Source organism: Juglans regia, chromosome 6, assembly GCF_001411555.2.
Source record: "Juglans regia cultivar Chandler chromosome 6, Walnut 2.0, whole genome shotgun sequence".
Taxonomy (NCBI): Eukaryota; Viridiplantae; Streptophyta; class Magnoliopsida; order Fagales; family Juglandaceae; genus Juglans; species Juglans regia.
Window position 1 is genome coordinate 27,429,728 of NC_049906.1, and position 19,949 is coordinate 27,449,676.

At 37.7% G+C, this 19,949-nt stretch overlaps 1 protein-coding gene and 1 pseudogene across 1 annotated transcript; both read left to right on the plus strand.

The window, feature by feature from the left end:
* The first annotated feature begins 8,162 nt into the window (after positions 1-8,162).
* On the plus strand, positions 8,163-9,101 carry LOC108997518. The gene has a single exon (XM_018973836.1). The coding sequence runs from the start codon at positions 8,163-8,165 to the stop codon at positions 9,099-9,101; it is 939 nt and encodes a 312-aa protein (XP_018829381.1).
* A 5,021-nt stretch (positions 9,102-14,122) lies between these two features.
* On the plus strand, positions 14,123-17,904 carry LOC118348661 (annotated as a pseudogene).
* The last annotated feature ends 2,045 nt before the right edge of the window (positions 17,905-19,949 follow it).

Sequence of the window (19,949 nt, forward strand, 5' to 3'; positions counted from 1 at the left end):
CTCAAGGTTCTTCCTTGTGGAATACTTCTTTTGTGGGAGATGATGGCCTATTTGAGATTGCTAAAGGATGTCAATTGTTGAAAAAGTTTGAATTTTGCAACTGTACCTCAATATCTAACAAGGGGTTTGATTGCAATTGCAGAGAGCTACCCTAATTTGATTGCATTGAGTATTGAATTTCTCTACCTAATTAAGTGCCATAGATGAAAGGGCAAGGGCATTATTTATCCAACCGAGATTTTGGAGGAAGTTTACTTGCTTTTGCTAATTGTTGGGCATGTTCTTGTAGCTGAATGGGAAGGAACAAACCCTCATGTTTTATTAATGCTCTAAACCTTGTGGACAAGATTCTTTAAAGGGAGGAATTTGTTATGAACTTGACTATAATGATGTCGTTTGTGGATGAATGATATGAACCTAAGTTGCAACGCATTGTTTCACGCCCTGGGACATTTGCATTTCAATTCCTTGTAGTCTTTTTAATTTTGAAGTTTGTTATTTACTTTCCACGTGACATCTAGTTATTAGTCTTGCTAGTTATCCCTACCAGAAATATAGGGGAGTAGAGGGGGAATTGTCTGGGCATCTGGAATTTGGTAGCCATTTTGAGTATTTGCCTTTGGAGGTCTGGGCTCCTCGAATCCCCCTTTGTACCTACAGTGGACTTGAATTTATGAAGTATTTTATCCTTATTCCATAGCTTGTTCTTGTTTTATATTTACTATTACAATCGGCATTTGTAACTGAAGGAACTATAACATCTTAAGATTGGTGGTTGTCCAAATCTTGTAAATAAGAGGGCAGATGAAATATCAAGTGAAGAACAACTCTGTAAGTGAATTGGCGCCTACAATGAATACAAGCAATGGCAGCAGTGCGTTACAAGTGTTTAATCTTCGAAATTGTTTCCAATCAGGGTCAAATTTATTTCTAATATAAAATTATTTATGATGTTTAATTCCTCAGCTACTTTCGAGATGCTAGATCTATCACTGAGTGGATTTGTTGGATTAGCTCATGTTATTGGAGCGATTGTGAGAAACTTGAAGAAATATTAGGACTTCCACCAAATATAAGGACTATTCATGCTTTTGGATGCAAGTCATTAGAAAGATTTATAGAGGTATAAAAAGTATTGGAATTCAATGGAAGCCACATCAGATTGCTAAAACGAATTGAATTGTCAAGTTGTGACAAAATGCATGTGAACATTTGGAATCATAAAGTGCCAAATCCATTGTGGTTGAAGGTATTATATATGTAGGTCTTTTAATAATTCGGTCTGGACCGACAAAATTGACTAGACTGAAATTCTTGGTCCGGACTGGACCAAACTAAATTTTGGACCGGTCCGTCTCAATCCCAAAATATGTGGATCGATGAAATTCAGTCCGGTCTCAGGGTCTATAAATTTTAGACCGGACCGGATTGGATCGGACCGAACCCCTATATATATTTTTAAAAATATTTTTAATAATTAAATACATTATTTTTATATAGTAATTATATAAATTAATGAGGTAATTTTAATCAAATTTATTATCATTGACCATATAAAATATAAAATAATATATGCTATCAATTAATAATAAATCAAAAATCATGTGATAATTTATGTCATTATATGCAAATAGTTAATACTTCATACATTCATAAATATTCTACAATTTACACTTAATTAAAATAATTAGGTACTTTTTTTTAAATGCTTAAGTTGCAAGCAAGCAAGAATAATTTATGTACAATGAAATTATTTGATATTCTTTGACAATATATAAAATGTATGACATTATTAATAATTATGTATACTAAAGAGTATGGGCGAAAACGAAGGTATCGGTGCGGTTTTGGTCCAAAACCGAAACCACATCGACACCTTGAAATGGTGTAAATCTCGACCGAAACCGACTGGTAAAGGGGGAGAAAACCGTCGACATCGGTCTTGGCATAACTCCGATCGGTTCGTCGGCGTCTTCGGTGGCAACAGAGTTGGCTACGTACGATTTGAGAGAGATGACATCTCGAGACGCGAGGTGCGATTTAATATTATATTTAATATTAAAAATTAATTAAATTGGAAGCGGACTGATTTTGACCGGTTTTTAGAATAGAAGAACAGGTCTCAGACTGAACCAGTCTATCTCGGCTAGTTCTCCAGTTTATTTTTGTAGTCCTATAAATTTGGGATATATTAGCATTATTCTTTATATTTAAATGAAAAAAAAAATTCCAAATATTTGCGCAAGTCAGGTGCATGCAAGAATATTGTACATGTAAAGGTGGGACAGGGGAGCACTGTGCCACTGTCCACATACATGGTTTGTAGACTTCGGATTCTTCTTTATTGATTTCCTCAAGTCGGAAACAACCTTTTTTTTTTTTTTTCAAAGGATGCGAGTGGTTAGAGTCGTGACTCTCCTCGGTGGGAGTATGACAAAATTATTCTTTATATTTTCCATGTGGACTTTGGCTTATGGATAATTCTCTATATATTGATTTCATGGTCATGTGGAAACAGTTCTTTGGGCAGTATATGTGCTTTTTTTTTTCTCAGTGGCAGTATATGAGCTTTCATAAGGAAATGAATTAATTAGCATTAGAGTCGTATGTGTTACGTTGAAAGTTGGTAGACAAATTCATCATTAATTTCTTGTCCTTCTGTTTGAATTAGTAGAAGATAGGGTTGTGCATAATGGGCCTTCAGCCAGATCCGTCCGAAGGATCCGACATTTCCAACCCATGAAAGGCGGGTCCATCGGGTCAAAAGCGGAAGACGGGTTTTAGGAAAAATAAACCGTCGAACCCGTCGAATCCAAAACTCTGAAATCTGAAGTTAATCTCTTCTTCTCTCCACTGCAGAACCCTAGTCACTATCGCCATTCTCCGTCGCCGTTTGCCGTCGCTAGTCATAGAGGTCATTGCTGAGGTGCGTTCTCTCTCTCTCTCTCTCTCTCTCTCTCTCTCTTTTGCGAACAATCCACTACGCCATTTGGCTTTCATTTTCCATTGATTTTGTCTTCAATTCCTCCCTTTTGTCTTTGATTTTGGTTTGGATCTTGGTAGTTGATCCACTGATTTTGTTTTGTTTTTTGTTTTTTTTTCAATTTAGGTATATTTTAGATTTTGTTGTGATTAAAAATTGTATGGGTTATAGCATTTAGAAATTGAAATTGTCTGATGATCATGATCACTGTGGTAGTGGTTCATGAGCACTAATAGATTAGGCTATTAACTTGTCTCCAAAGATGGTATATTACTATTTATAGATTCCGATATTTAGGAAAAGTAGTAAGATAAAATGGATAGATAGGGATAGTCGGATCCATCCAATCCATGTTTTGTCCATATCAGAGAGAAAGGATGTGGGTTATGATATTTTCATGGTTATTTTCACTGCCACAGAGAAAGTTTGGCATCATAGTCCTTGGTCATTTGATAAAAATTTGGTACTCTTAAAGGACTTTGAAGGTGAGTTGCATCCATCAAGAATCCAAATGTCCCATGCTCTATTTTAGATTCGTATTTATGATTTACCATTTCACTGCATGTCGAGCACAATAGGTCAATCATTTCATTGGCCAATCAATTAGTGAAGTGGAATCTATATATAGATATGTATCACAAAATGGTTTAAGCACCAAAAAGTGTGTCCGAATCACCATAATTTTCTCAGAAGATTTCTTGCTATAGAGTAATCTGCTACCTTTTTTATCTCCATCTGTCCTAATGTGCATGAACTTCCTTCTCACTTCCTACTCTTAATTGCTTTATCTGTACACCATTGTACAGATTACTTGTTTTGTTGAATCTATTATATATAGTACTTTTTTTTTTCTAATTTAATGAGACTCCATCTTTCAAGACTTACCTCTGGTCCATATTCTAATGGTACATTTGCACCATCAAAATGCCATAATGAGCAATATGTTATTGTCCATTCTCGTTCAGAGAATGCCCGGTAAATCAGGAAGTGGTAAGATATAATTATTAGTGGATGTCTACCATTACCCTTGCAATCCTCCTCCACTTTCTCCACTTAACATAATGCAAATATATATACAAAATGCTTGGAGATATTTATAATATTCAAGGTCTTTTATAGGTGGTGTACCTAACTTGCTTCTGTAAAGAATTTATGTTCTTTATGAAATGGTGCAAAAGACTTGAATAAAATTGGCTGTTTAAATTGAAGTATGAGGCGCTGATACAGCAACTTCGTTGGTAGATATTCTAGTTTCCATTTTGGTGGTTTCATGAGCTAGTGTTGGCAGCTTGGTACTGAACTCTGGAATTAATATAGTTGAAATTTAGCATAGCATTCTTAGCTCTCTGATTTGAATTTAAGGTAACTTGTGTATTTGTCTGCTAATTTACTTGACATTCTATATTCAGGAAGCTTGCATATTGATCTTAAATGTAGATATGTAAATATCCCCTGCATTATATGATATGCATAATTTAGATTGTAATTTCATAAAAATAGAGTAATTTTTAATTCATATCCTAATATCTTGATTTTTATATGTTATATTATATGTCAGCTCTTATATGGATGGCTTCGAAAGTGACACTCGTACAAATTTAAGAGATAATGAGACTGATACTCCTTTGGAAAACCGATCACAAATGGCTTCAAATATTAACTTGTCTAGTGACACAAGTCTCCCAGTCCCTCCTCATAAAAGGAGGGCAAATAAGGCCCCCTCAGCAGTGTGGGATCATTTCACTAAAATAGATGGATGCCCTTTAAATGACCCAAAAGTGAAGTGTAATTATTGTCACAAGATTTACTATTGTCATCCCAAAAGACATGGTACATTAAGTATGCTACAGCATCTTGGTACTTGTAAGCAACATCCTCATAGAATTAGACTTACGGATCAACAGACTATGAGTCGTGAGGGGGCTCTTGAGGGAATTGGAGATAGTGATGTCAATAACTCGGCAAATGCACATAAGTTTGATTCAGAAATTGTACGAATGGCAATTGCTGAAATAATAATTTGTGATGAGCTTCCATTTAGGATAGTAGAAGCCCAGGGATTTAGGAAAGTATGCAGATCACTTGAACCAAGGTTCCAAGTGCCATCTCGAACTATTGCGGCGAGAGACTGTATTAAACTATTTAAAATGGAGAAGGAGAAGTTAAGGAAAATATTTAAGACAGTTGGGCGGGTTAGTTTAACCACTGACACATGGATGTCGATTCAAAACTTAAATTATATGTGTCTTACTGCACATTTTATCGACTGTGAATGGAAACTACACAAAAGAATTCTAAACTTTTGCATGATCCCTAATCACAAAGGAGAAACTATTGGAAAGTATGTAGATTCATGTCTACAAGATTGGAGTATTGACATGATCTTTACTGTTACAGTTGACAATGCATCCTCAAACGATGTTGCCATTGAGTATTTGAGGAAGTTCGTAGGAGGTCATTTGTTGGAATGGAAGTATATTCACATTAGGTGTTGTGCCCATATTATGAACCTCATTGTGAATGATGGGCTCAAAGATTGTGATGATTCAATTACAAGGTTGCGTAATGCGGTTAGGTATTTTAGATCATCTCCTACAAGAATGGATAAATTCAAAAAGTGTATAGAGAAGGAGAAAATTAGTTGTATGAAATTGGTATGCCTTGATGTTTCCACAAGATGGAATTCGACTTATGTAATGCTAGAAGTTGCAGAAGCATTTAAAAAACTATTTCTGCGATTGGAGAAGGATGATGATTCTTTTTTTCGTTATTGTCGTAATGTGAATTTGAGCCCTCCAAACTCTAGTGATTGGGAGAGAGTTAGAGTATTGATAAAGTTTTTGAAGATTTTTTATGATGCTACTGTGAGACTTTCTGGCTCTTTGTATGTCACATCTAATGCATATTTCCAAGAGTTTTGTGGCATCCAATCACATTTGTCAAAAATGTGTCAAAGTAATGATGCAGTGTTGAAATGTATGGTGGCGAATATGAAGATTAAGTAGGGGTGTCAAATCGTGTTAACGGGTCGTGTTCGTGTCGTGTCAAGGCATGTACATTACACTTAACGGGTCAACACGAACACGACCCGTTAAGGATTTCGTGTTAAAATTTCAAACCCGAACACGACACGGTAAGATAACGGGTTGACACGACACGACCCGTTATGACCCGTTATGACCCGTTAATGAATAATAAATAAATTGACACGATATGACACGACCCGACCCGTTCCGTTTCAACCCGCTTACGTTAATGGGTTGAATAGATACGATACGACACGACACGACCCGTTTGACTTAATTGATTTTATATAAATATTTAAATATAAATAATATCTATAAAAAATAAAAAACTAACTACAAGTCTAAAATTACAATCCAAACAAATATGATCTACACAATTTATAATAATATTCATTATCAAATATAATAAACAAAACATATAATATTAATATATTAATATTACAATCCCAAATATAGTAAAAAATTTAAAATACAGATCTAAACAAATTTAGAATTTGAAGAAGAAAGTAGAGCATCCTCCTTACCCTTTAGGTCTAAGGGTATAAAGGTAAATTTAATTTTCTTAACGGGTCATAACGGGTTATAACGGGTCATAACGGGTTGACCCGTTAGTGACCCGTTAAGCAATCGTGTCATAACGGGTCAACCCGTTTTGACCCGAACCCGTTAAGGCTAAACCCTAACCCGCTTTTATCGTGTCGTGTTCGTGTTGGGTTAACGGGTCGTGTCACATATTGCCACCCCTAAGATTAAGTATGATAAATATTGGAGATCAATCGAGAAGACTAACTTGATGATATTTATTGTTGTTGTTCTTGATCCAAGATGCAAATTTAATCTTTTACATTTTTTGTTCAAAAAAATATATGGTGGTAATTTAGTCGGAGAAATGATGACAAAAATGAAACAATTGATGATTGATATTTATGGAGAATATAGTGTTGTGTATGGGAGTTCAAGTGGAGTTTCCTATTCTGAGCCTCCTTCCTCAATTGATCCTAGTATGATTGATTATAATTCTCAACAGAGTTTTTGGGTTGAGTATGAGCAAGAAATAATTGAATCTAATTTGATGAACAAATCAGAGATCGATCAGTACTTGGAACATGGTTGTGAGACACGAGCTCTAAATTTTGATATTTTAGATTGGTGGAAGATCAATGAAGTAAAATATCCTATTTTGGCAAGAGTTGCACGAGATGTGATGGCCATTCCCGTTTCTACTGTTTCTTCTGAATCAGCCTTCAGTACAGGGGGTCAGGTGCTTGACCCATTTCGTAGTTCACTATCTCCAAGAACAGTCGAGGCACTCGTTTGTACACAAAATTGGTTGAGGGATCCAATACCCATTGATTTTCGTGCCTTCTTGGATAATATTGAAAGCTTTGAGGCGGAATTGGGTAATAAACTTATTTCTTATTTACATATTTATTAAAATTTTTCATTATATTTTTATATCATTTAATAATTATCATGTGTTTTTTTAGAGTTTGATCCAAAATCAAGTTTTACTTACGTTGATGAGGAGTAACTCACAAGGCTTATGGTTTGCATGATGGTATGTTTTTCATTTTCACTCTTTTGTAAGAAAAACTAAACCACTTTGTGTTGACTTGGATTATTTGATGTGCTATTATTGATTTGGTGTTAGACTTTTTCATAATGACAGATATAGAGGAAGAGATGGGAAGCTGCTGTTATTTGATTGTTGGATGCTCTTCAATCTTTTATCTGTTAATGTTCATATTTTTGTAATTTAGATAGTTTTTGTAATAGATGGCTTATGTATATTTTTTTTATTAGTTCTAATTTAGATAGTTTTTGTAATAGATGGCTCCTTCTTTTTATTAGTTCTAGTTCTTTTGGTTTATTTTTTGGAAGAATTAATATTCTTCTTCTTTTGGTTTTTTTTTTTTTTCATTGGTTTATGTCAATATTTTTTTGATGTCTTTTGAGATCTTAGTGAACCAGTTTTGCATGCTATATTTATTTCATTAATCTGTAACTTAACACAGGTCACTAACTGAAGATTTTTCTATGAGTGCCGCTCCTGTCTGGAGACGGAGGAGGTGTTTTTTTAGTTTTCTCAACCTCTTGGGCTGAACAATAGTCAGTCAGGTGGGGGATTCTGCTACGAAGGGAGAACTAAGGTAATGGAGGGGATAGAAGAGAAATGGAGGCAGCTAAGGCTGACTGAAGAGGAGGACGCTATCTTAGAGGTTCCCTCTAGGTGCGGGGAGGAGATTAAGAGAAAGGGAGAAAGAAGTTTGATCGGAAAAGTCTGCTCAGATCGGTTGATCAATATGGAAGCTGTAGAAAGCACAATGGCAAGGATATGGAGAATAAGCAAACGAGCTACTTTCAAAGAAGTGGAGGCAAACGTCTTCGTGATTACTTTTGCGACTCAAGCAGATAAACATCGGATTCTCGAAGGAAAACAGTGGTTGTTCGAAAATGCCTTGTTTTTACTGATTCATTATGATGGGGTCCTTCAACCAGGTAAGTTTCCTGTGGACCACGAATCCTTTTGGTTGCAAATCCACAGCTTGCCATTAGGGTGTATGACGGAAGAGTGTGGGCAACAGATTGGTAGCTCAGTTGGGAAGGTTTTAGAGGTGGATGTTGGAGAAGACGGCATAGGATGGGGAAAGGCTCCTCGAGTAAGGGTGGAAGTACCACTGACTAAAGCCATAGTGAGGGGCCGTTTCATCAATGTTCAGGGCCAAAAGGTGTGGGTCACTTTCAAGTACGAAAAGTTGCCAAAAATATGCTTTAGTTGTGGGTGGATATTACATGGTGAGACGGGATGTTTATCGAGAAAGGGAGATCAAAGCGAGACAGACGAAAATAGCAGACAGTTCGGGCCATGGTTGAGAGCTGAAAGCAACATTAGAAGAAGGTACTCATCCTATACTTCTGAATGGAGAGGAAGCAAGGAAGGAGGCACAAGAGCTTTGGGGAGCAGGCAGAAGGGAGAAGAAGCAGAGGGGTCCGCTGGGAACTCAGCTCAGGGAGGGACACCGAGTACAGCTGATCAGGGGCAGTCTACTGTATACGTTCAGGATCCCAAGGATGGAGTGGGCGCAAATTGAGGAAAAGAAACAGCGCCAGCAGAAGCGGGTATGGGAGGAACAGACACAGTTGATGTGAGTGAAGAGATAGATGATAGAGAGGCTCAAACAGTGCAGAGAAAAGAAGTAATGTGCATGCAGTTTAGGAAAACTGGGGGGAAAGTTTCAAATGAATTGAAGGGCCATAATGGGCTAGTTGTAACAGCCCGCTAGAAATTTATTGGTGGAATTTCTATTGACTTTAGGAATCTCGTGAAGACCCTATAAGTTTTTACGAATCGACCAATCGCATAGGTTTTAGTCTATCAACATAGTCAGTGTTATCACTCACTATGGTGCTAGAAATATAAGTTATATTTATTTGAGGTGGTTAGAAGTGTCAGAATGCATTATGGTCCACGCCATTAGACTCAGTGGATTATTTAGAATTTTATGTCGCAATATCCTATTTTCATAATTCCGGACGAAACGTCTGTTGGAAATTGTGAAATTATTTTTAAGGGTACTTTGAGGTTGAATTTCGGTAAACGATTTTCACTGTAGGTTAATAAGAATATTTAGAAATTTTTAGTGTTAATTTTATGATTCACTTTTTCGGAGTGAATAGTAACCTCGGTAAGCGCATCAATTGCAGTGTTTCAAAATCACAGTGTGGAATGTCCAAATTAGATTAGAGAAATTTTATTTGGACACTTGGCAAGATCTTAGCCACACTTAGTGAGTAATATTAGACACCTGGTACCATGAGGAACGTTTGATAGATTTGAAGGAATCAAGCTGTGAAATCATGTTACTTAAGCAAAACTTTGTTTCGTCTGATCAATCAAATTGTGCCAGACCAAAGAGGATTTCCATCCTAGTAAAACCCTAAATAGTGAAAATCCAATTGAAAGCCCAAAAGTTTTGTTGAAATCGAAACCCTAAACGGTTTCCCCAAAACCCTAAAGTTGGCCTCTAAACATTTTCTAATCCGATTTATAGCATTGTGTTTAATCACTTGATTAAATCACTTCCACGTGCTATTAATCCTTCAAATTTGTGTTAGAACATCATTATCCAACCTTGTTAACCTTGAAAAATTGATTGGACCAAGTGATATTAGATTTGGGCTTGATAGCAACCCAAACCCTCTTTAAACCCCAAAATTTAGGCCCATTCGGTTTAGGCCCATTAAGGCCCACGAATTTGGTCACCATAGGATTGCTTCATGGCTAAGTTTTGTACCCCCACTTGGCTGGCCAGATATTTACAAGAAGGGGCCAGAAGGTTCTTGAAAGATAAAGCTAAAGGGCCACCTCACTCTTTCACTCTCACACTCCATCTTGAGAAAAGATCTTGGTCTGATTTTTATGAGAAGAAAAGGCCAACACTCAACCTTTCCTTCAGTCATATCACTTCCCATAACTTGTGTAAGAGGATATTCAGTCCACTTCCCACGAAAAAGCAACTCTCCTTTACACTTTTCCTTCATAGAACACAAAAGGCACTCTCGGACAGTTTTTCGTATCTCTTTTTAGCGCCTGTTTCGAAGCTTTTGTAAGTGTTTTCTCGCAAAGGTCCCTTCATGAAAGTTATTTATTTTGGAGTCTAGTTTACGTGGATAACTTATTCGTTCCATTTGGAGATAATTTGATCGGTAAAAAGTTGTTTAGACCCCAGAAAGGTCATTCTGGGCGATAAACTGGAGAGTGTGTTATATTTTGGAGTTTTTGACCAAGCTAATGAATAGATCTTGGTCCGAAAATTTTATGGAGTACTGTTAACATGTGTATATGATTATTGGTTGAGGATTTTTTGCATGATTAAAAGTTTTGGTGAAATATTTTCTTAGGTCTAGAAACTTAGAAACTGGAAGAGGAAAAACAGTTTCTGTTTTGAGAAAGTTTAAATCTTTTATGGTTTACTCTTATTCCAATGGCTTTGATATTTTTATTGGAAGATCCTAAGCATCTTATATACATGTTAGAATGTTATTTGGAAGATATTTGAAGTTAGTTTAGAACATATGAAATTTTATGCAAGGAGATATTCGGTTAGGCCAAAGTGATCATGTTCTTGGCTAAATTTATGTTTTGGTTGATGTTTACCCATGTGATCTTGAGTTTGAAGCTTGGATCTGTTTAAGGACACCTTTTTGAACCATGTGATGTTTTGTTTTGAAGATCACTTCTTTATAAGTCATGGATCAAGAGGTTGATCAAAACAAGTTAGAAACAAAATTCTGTTTTGAACTTAGAATAGAAACCAAAAAGTTCAAGTATGGTTTTAGTGATTTTGATGACTTTTGTTCATGATTCAAAACATGATTATTCTTAAGAATATGTTATGAGTGTAGTAGAAGAAAAATTTTGGTTTAATCATGAATTTTGAGATTTGAAAGAATTACAACAAAAAAGCAAAGGAAATAGCCTTGTAAGTTTCGGCCATATAGAGTTTTGATGGTTGTGTTTAGTTTTAAATTTTTTTTGAATTGATATTTGAGCTTAGGATAAAATTTACATAAGGTATGTAAATTTTGGTGATTTTTGGAGTTAGGATGCAAAATCCTTAAGTTAGGGGTAAAATGGTCATTTTCCACATGTAGAGGGTAAAATGGTCATTTTACTCTAAGTTGATATTTTTCCATATTCCTAATTGTCAGTGATTAAGTTCTAATTTTTAGAAATCACTACTTTCAGTTTCCCGTGATCGCACTTGAGTTTTGTCTCGAAGCGCGAAGATCGAGGTAAGTTAGCTTTTAACTTACTATCAATTTAATGTGTATGTGTGATAAGTAGGGGAACTAAATTGTATGTATGCATGTTATCATATGTGCCATGCCAAGTCATTACATATTTATCTGTTACACAGAATTTATTCTGTCATGAATTATTCATCTGTTCCACAAGATATTCTGTCACGTATTGCTATACATGCTATACATTGCAAGTATGTCATGTTAAGTTAAGTATGCCATCTGTTACATGTATTTCTTGTCATGTAATATTCATTGTCACATGTTACGCCATGTTAAGAAATGTTGGCTGTTATATGGTATGCCATGTTACGAAATGTTGCTTGTTACATGTATGACATGTTATGAAATGTTCTCTGTTACATTTATGTCTCGAAGTATGTCATGTCTATCGTCCTACGTTCATGTCACGTTACGTTACGTCAAGATTTCTGTCTTTTATGTCACGTTCATGTTACGTCACGTTACGAAATGTCATGTCTGCCAGTTAAGTCATTCATGTCAATCACGACCCTAAGCGCTAGGATGGGGTAATATCCTAGTGGAACTCCTTTGTTCACGCTAGAGTGTCTAAATAGGTGTGAAATTCCCTGGGTTGACGAAGTACAGTCAACAGGTTGCGAATGGGGCCTAATTAGCTGGTCACCAGAGCGCGCCAGGCACTAACGCTGATGGTGCCACACATTATGTTATGTGTGTCCACAGCAAGTGTGGCACAAACAGATAAGTCATGGGGCCACAACAACTGTGGAGCATGAAGTATGGGGCCACAACAACTGTGGAGCATACACTACGTGAGACACATCAATTGTGACACGTAGAATACGTGGGGCCACAACAACTGCGGAATACGTATTAACGCACTCACAGCTGGTATAGACACTTGTGATGTGATGCGGTAATCGGTAGGGATACACGGCTCAAGGGGACCTGTGTAGCACCCATATGGTCACTTTAATGATTAAGTCTATTGAATAAGATTCCAAGTTCAAGTCATGTTTCACGTTATGTTATGTTCAAGTTTACGTTCATGCAATCATGGTAATCCCATGAGACAAGAATATGTTCCAAGTTCATGTTATGTTATGTTCACGTTTACGTTATGTTCCAAGTTCACATTTATGTTATGTCATGCTCAAGTTCAAGTTCAAATTATGCATGTTCACGTTCATGCTATGTTTCAAGTCCATGTTATGTTTCAAGTCGCGTTCATGCTAAGCTTCAGTTTCAGTTTAAGTTATGCCAGTTATGTTATGTTGTATGTCAAGTTATGCTATGATTACTTATGATTTGATTATGCATTCATGCTTTTACTGCCATGCATGCATCATTTACCTGTGTGGAAGTTTCCTGTTAACTTGCTGAGATTTGTAATCAAATCTCACTGTGGTAGTCCCAACTACCATTCCCCCCGAATGGTAGATCTTATTACAGGATCTGAAGGAGAATCGAGAATCGGCCAACTGGAAACGATCGACTAATCGATGGTGCGTCGTAGATGGTAGTACAATAGTTACCTAAGGTTACTACTTGTATTTGTGGAGTTCAATCTCCAGCACTCTTTTGATCACAACCATATGGACTAATATTGTGATCTCAGTTGTTTAGTACGTCATTATGTATGAAGTATGTTTAAAGTATTTGGGATATTTCAGTTTGGTGCATAGTATTGCTAAAAAGAAAAATTATCCGCTGCGAATATTGCATAATGCTAGATGCATGTTAGGAATATTGCATCTTATATGTCATGAACGGGGGCAGGTAACCTTGTGTTGCATGTCTCGACGCTTCAAATGTCTGTCCGATCCCAAGCGGAATTTGGGGGCATCACACTAGTTATCGAGGACGGGCCTAGCAAGGTCCATAGGGCCAGTCAGGGGCCCATAGCAAATGAAATAGAACCCACTGAGGAGCAAACGTCTATTTGGTAGCTAAGGAACTCGAGGGGGAGTAGGGAGACTACAGAATCACTACGGAGTACCACCTTGCTGAAAGGGTGTGGAAGGTGGAAACGTAGGGCTCGGGATCATGGCAGAACTCATACGGAACCTTTGTTGCCAATTGGTTTCAAAAGGAGGACAGAGAGGGGTGAAACAACTTCAGCAATCCCAAAGAATAACAAGAAGAGTCGCAAGGGGGCACAACCGAGGATGGAGATATTGTCACTGGATAAGGTGGAGGCTGCGCTGCAGCCCCGCCAAGAGATATGAAAATTTTAAGTTGGAACTGTCGGGGGCTTGGGAACCCCCGAACAATTCAAAGCCTTCGCTTGTTAGTGAAGGACAAAGTGCCCGATGTGATTTTTCTAATGGAAACCAAGCTCTCTTACAATCGGGCTCAAGGTATTGCTAATAGTTTCAAGTTTGAGGGTTGTTTAGTGGTGGAGGCTATTGGAAGGAGTGGAAGGCTGATGCTCATGTGGAGAGAACAAGATACACTAGAGGTGATTAACTACTCTCAACGTCACATAAATGCCATGGTTATCGGGGAGGAGGGCAGGAAAGAATGGCTGTTGATGTGTTTCTATGGTCATCCAGATAACAACTTAAGGGAAGGGGCTTGGAGATTACTTTCTTCCTTTAGGCCAGTGAGTGGGGGATGGGGTGTTATAGGGGATTTCAATGAAATTCTTACCAACAATGAGAAGGTGGGGGGGAGACAAAGAAGCAAATATCAAATGGAGATGTTTAGGGAAGTGCTGGAAAAAGGGAATTTGATCGACCTGGGGTGGAAAGGGGAGAAGTTCACATGGTGCAACCGACATGAAGACGAATCAATTATTAAAGAAAGGTTGGATAGAGTTGTGGCGAACCCCGAATGGAGAGCTATTTACAACGATTTCAGAGTGGAAACTTTGCCTGCTGTCTGTTCAGACCATAGGCCTCTTGTGTTGGAATGCTTAGGAGGAGGACTAATTTCCAATTCAAGTATGAGGCTAACTGGCTTAAAGAGGAGGGGTGTAGAGATATTATAGAAACAGAATGGCTAGCAGGGAGAAATAGCTTAAGCTGGTTGGAAAGAGTTCAAAACAAATTGGAAGGGTGTAAGAGGGGTTTACAATGGTGGAGCCGGTCTTTAGCAAGGGAGAGAACTAATGCTATTAAAGAAAAGACCTTTCTACTAAGCAAGCTTCAGGAAAATGAGGGCCCGGAGAGCATGAAGCTTCAAACAAGAACTCAGGAGGAGCTCGGTTTTCTGCTAGAACAAGAGGACCTTAAATGGAAGCAAAGAGCAAAAGAAAAGTGGCTGGAAGGAGGGGATAGGAACACCAAATTTTACCATGCTAGTGTGAACCAAAGAAGGAAAAAGAATCTCATAAAAAAGGTAGTGGACAGCGAAGGCCAGGTTTTAACTGATAAGAGGGATATTGCACTGGGCTTCTGGAGCATTTCTCGAAAGTTTATGAGTCTTCTCAGCCTTCTACAAGGTGTATCCAACAATGCTTGCAGGGAGTGGAGGAAAAAATAACACCCGAGATGAGAGGAGATCTAGAGAAGAGTTTTACCAGCGTGGAAGTGGCAGCAGCACTCAAGCAAATGGCACCCCTCAAGTCCCCAGGGCCAGATGGCTTTGGTGCAGGTTTCTTTCAAGATCACTGGGAGGTCGTGGGGAACGAGGTAACTCAGGCAGTGCTCGACTTTCTATAGCATGAAGTTATGCAGAGGTACTAAATCACACTCATCTAGTTCTGATCCCAAAGATTAATGCTCCTCTTTCAGTTCATGATTTCCGTCCTATTAGCCTGTGTAATGTATTCTGTAAACTTATTTCCAAAGTAATGGCAAATAGGCTGAAAGGTGTTTTGTCTAAAATTATCACTTGGAACCAAAGTGCCTTTATACCGGGTAGATTAATTTCTGATAACATCATGGTTGCCTATGAATTATTACATACCATGAAAGCTAGAAAGAAGGGAAGGGAGGGGAGTATGGCAGTAAAGTTGGACATGTCTAAGGCATATGACAGGGTAGAATGGAACTATTTGGAGGCAATGATGGTAAAACTGGGTTTTGGATAGAAATGGATTAGTTTGGTGATGGAGTGTGTAAGAACAGTGACCTATTCAGTTCTTACTAATGGAGAACCAGGGGAGACCATAACACCCTCTAGAGGCTTGAGACAAAGTGACCCATTGTCTCCGTACTTGTTCCTTATATGTGTAGAGGGTCTAACCTCCCTTTTACATAAGGCTGAATCGAGTGGGGCTTTAAAGGGGGTGGCAGTGTCGAGGGGAGGGATGAGAATCAGCCACTTACTCTTCGCTGACGATTGCATCATTTTTTGTAAAGCTAGTTCTGAGGAGTGGTTTGTTGTCAACAACCTTTTGATTCAATACGAGAAAGCTTCGGGCCAGACCTTAAATAAGCAGAAAACTAGTATGATGTTCAGTTCTAATACAAGAGAGGAAACAAAGCAATTCATTTTCCAGCAAGCTGAAGGGGTGGTATGCAACAACTACAACAAGTATCTAGGATTGCCATCCTTGATTGGTAGGTCTAAGTACAACTCTTTTTGCTTCATAAAGGAGAAAATATGGAAGAGGATTAATAGCTGGAAAACTGGTTTCCTTTCCTCGGCAGGGAAAGAAATCTTGATAAAAAGTGTATTGCAGGCCATTCCAACTTATACTATGAGTGTTTTTAAACTTCCTAATACTCTTATCCATGAGATCGAAAGTATGCTATCCAAATTCTGGTGGAGCCACAAGAAGATGGAGGGAGGAATTCACTGGAAAAGCTGGAAAAAACTTGGTTTGGTCAAGGGTCAAGGAGGCTTGGGTTTCAGAGATCTTAATAGCTTTAACAGGGCACTTCTTGCAAAACAAGTTTGGAGATTATTAAAATAACCCTCTTCTCTAGTAGCTAGTGTTTTTAAGGATAAGTATTACCAAGAGTGTGATGTTTTGGAAGCAAAATTGGGTTCATGTCCTTCTTTCATATGGAGGAGCTTATGGAACAACTTTGATGTGGTAAGGAGAGGGGCAGTGTGGAGGGTCGGAAATGGGAAGAGCATAAGGATTTGGATGGATAAGTGGCTTCCAAAGCCAACAACATACCAGATACAGACTCCTATTAATAATTCAGATTCAAATGGGAAAGTGGAGGCCCTAATTGATGCAGAAAAAAGGTGCTGGAGGCGTGATTTGGTGGAAGAGATATTCAATAGGGAAGAAGCAAAGATCATATGTGCTATCCCAATCAGTATCTGGGGAAATAATGATAAGTTAATTTGGGCAGGGTCAAGAAAAGGGCTTTTTAATGTTAAAAGTGCATATTATGAAGATATGAGACAGAGTGCACAGAAGTTTGGTTAGTCTTCAAACTGTGTAGATAATGAGGAACAATGGAAGAAGGTTTGGTCTTTGGGAGTTCCTGGGAAAACAAAACAGCTGATTTGGAAAGCACTTAATAATATCCTACCTACAAAAGTCAACCTCCATAAGAAGCATATTGTTGATAACTGCCTATGCCCAATCTGCAATAGAGAGGAAGAGTCTGTGGTTCATGTACTCTGGACATGTCCTGCAGCTGCTGATGTAATGGGTGGAGAAGGTAGCCCAGTGAAGAAATGGCAGATTAATTTTGCTGATTTTCAATCCTTATGGTCTGCCTTATGGTCGAGACTGGATAAGGAGGAGTTAGAGTTTATTGCAGTCACTTTCCACCAGCTCTGGAAGAAAGGATGGGCATGGGAGTTGTTATCAGAGACAACAATGGTGACCTGCAGGCTACTTTGGTGGCCCCAAGGGATAATATAGTCTCAGCTTTAATGGCTGAAAGTGTTGCTCTCTTGAGAGCTATGGAACTTTGTCAAGAGCTGGGATTCAATATGGTAGAATTCGAAGGGGATGCAAAAGCTGTAGTAGATGCTGTCAAGTCAAGTGCAGAAGATAACTCTTGGTTGGGGCAAGTTACTGAGGATTTAAAACAGGTTTTTAGTTTGTTTCCGTTATGGCAACTATCTTCTGTATTCAGGTGCTGTAATAAGGCAGCTCATGAAGCTGCAAAAGTAGCTATAAGATCTAGGAGTGAAAGAGTGTTGTTAGAAGAGGGCCTTCCCTTAGTGTATGGCTGTTGTAATGTCAGATAAACCTTGTACTACTGTTTAATCAATGAAATGTATTTCCCTTGATTTCAAAAAAAAAAAAACACAGGTCACTAACTTAAAAAAAAAAAAATGAAGACCCGACCCGACCCAATACTGTGCGGGTCTGGTCGGACCAGGTTGGCGTGCAAATAGTATCGGGTCGGGTCGGACCGGGCCTAGACCCGGTTGGAGTGCATCGGGTTGCAGCCCTAGTGGAAGACGACCATACCGTTTAAAAGAGCTGAATCTTAAGACCACTCTACTACTGCCACTATCATCCATCTATCTCTTTTTCTGTCTCTCTCAGTGGTTATTTATATAGTTGAACAATTTGGAATTAGCCTTCAACTTTGCTAAAAGTGGGGAATCTTCCTTTTACCAATTAGTTTGTAAGCTTTTCACTTTGTTCGTTTACTTATAACCATTGCTTTGTTTCTTGGATTTTGAATTTAAGTGTTGTGCTGCCCTAAAAATACTTCAGAATTATGAGTGAGATCCATGATATTAGAGGCAGTTTGGGAATAGGGATGCATTTTTCTTGGATTCATCTCTTCTGAAATCAACATTATTACTCTACATTAAAAGGAGCGTTGTTCTCATGGATTGATATGCATAATGCATATTTCTCGTGATGTCTTTGTATTTTGTGTTGTTTTCTACATAAATGCACTCCTTTAAACACTCCGTATGGTATATATGATAGACAGTCAGAACAAGGGCTTCTTATGTCTTTTTGAGAAAGTTCTTTTTCAATACCTAAACTTGTTTATATCTTCTTTAAGCACAAACGTAGCATGTTTGATAAGCCAACTTGCACCCATTTTCAGGAATCTGAACTAGAATCCTTCTGCTTAAAACAACTATCATGACCGCATATCGATCGCTGGCACCATTTGGATGTTGAGTTGAATTGAGATGAGCTGAATTATTTATAAATAGTAGTGAGTTGAGATGGTGGAGTGAGTTCTATGGAACCCACCTAAGATAAGTTTATGTGTTTGGATATTAAAATGAGTGTGGATGTATTTATGAGAAGTTAAAAAAGCTTGTGGATCTCACGTGTAAAGAAGTGTTGAGTTGAAAAAAATTATGGATCCCACCTATAAAGAGGTTTTGAGTGGAGTGATATTTAGTGATTTGAGAGTTGTGTGCTTGGATGTTATGATAGGTCTAAAACAAAATCCAATTGAGATGATTCAAGGATCCAAACAAAGGCTTAGATTGCGTTTGGGTAGTGAGGTAATTTTAAATATTTTAAAAATAATAATAATAATGAAAAGTTTGTAAATAATACTAAATAGTATACTCCACTATTCAAACTAACCCTTAATCACGATTGTATAAAAGTATTTATAATGGTTTACAAGCTGTAAACAACCTAAATGGAAATGATAAATACATTAAAGAAGCTGATATTGATTGCTCTGTTTGGAACTCATTATAAAAGTAATAAGTTTTTTTTAAAACGATACGATACTTTCATGACTATACATAACATTACTTCTTTTCTCTTACACCGGTGGAAGAGTCATCATCAATTGTATTGTATTACTTGGAAATGAGAGGCGTTGTGTCGGTGGAGATCATTTCATTTCTTTGTGGTCCCCTTACCATGTGACTGAAGAAAGGAATCCAACGACAAAGAAAGTAGAGGAATCATAACTACGACAAAAGGGGAGGGCTAATTATATCTTTCTTTCTTTGTTTTTAATATTTACCTTACAGCCTACCAAACTTGACATCCTGACAATTAGATGAAACACAGTTTGTGGTTTTCAATGTCTGACACAGTCACATGCCATCATTGCAATAATTTGGCTACCCCTTGGGCAGGTTCATGTATTTGTTTTGCTCACTTCTCCGAGAAGATTAGCTTTTCCCAGAATTTCTTCCTCTTCTTCTTCATCGTCTCATATGGCCTTTCGATTAGAAGCTTCTTCCTCTTCTTCATCAACATCTCCTTCATCCATCCATCCATTATGATGTATTCCTGAGCTTTAGTAGTAAAGATATTTGCTAAAAGTTTATTTCTCATCTATTATGTCAAA

Excerpts from the sequence above, each read along its gene's own strand:
- LOC108997518 (XM_018973836.1), top strand. The coding sequence starts at position 8,163 with ATGGAGGGGATAGAAGAGAAATGGAGGCAGCTAAGGCTGACTGAAGAG.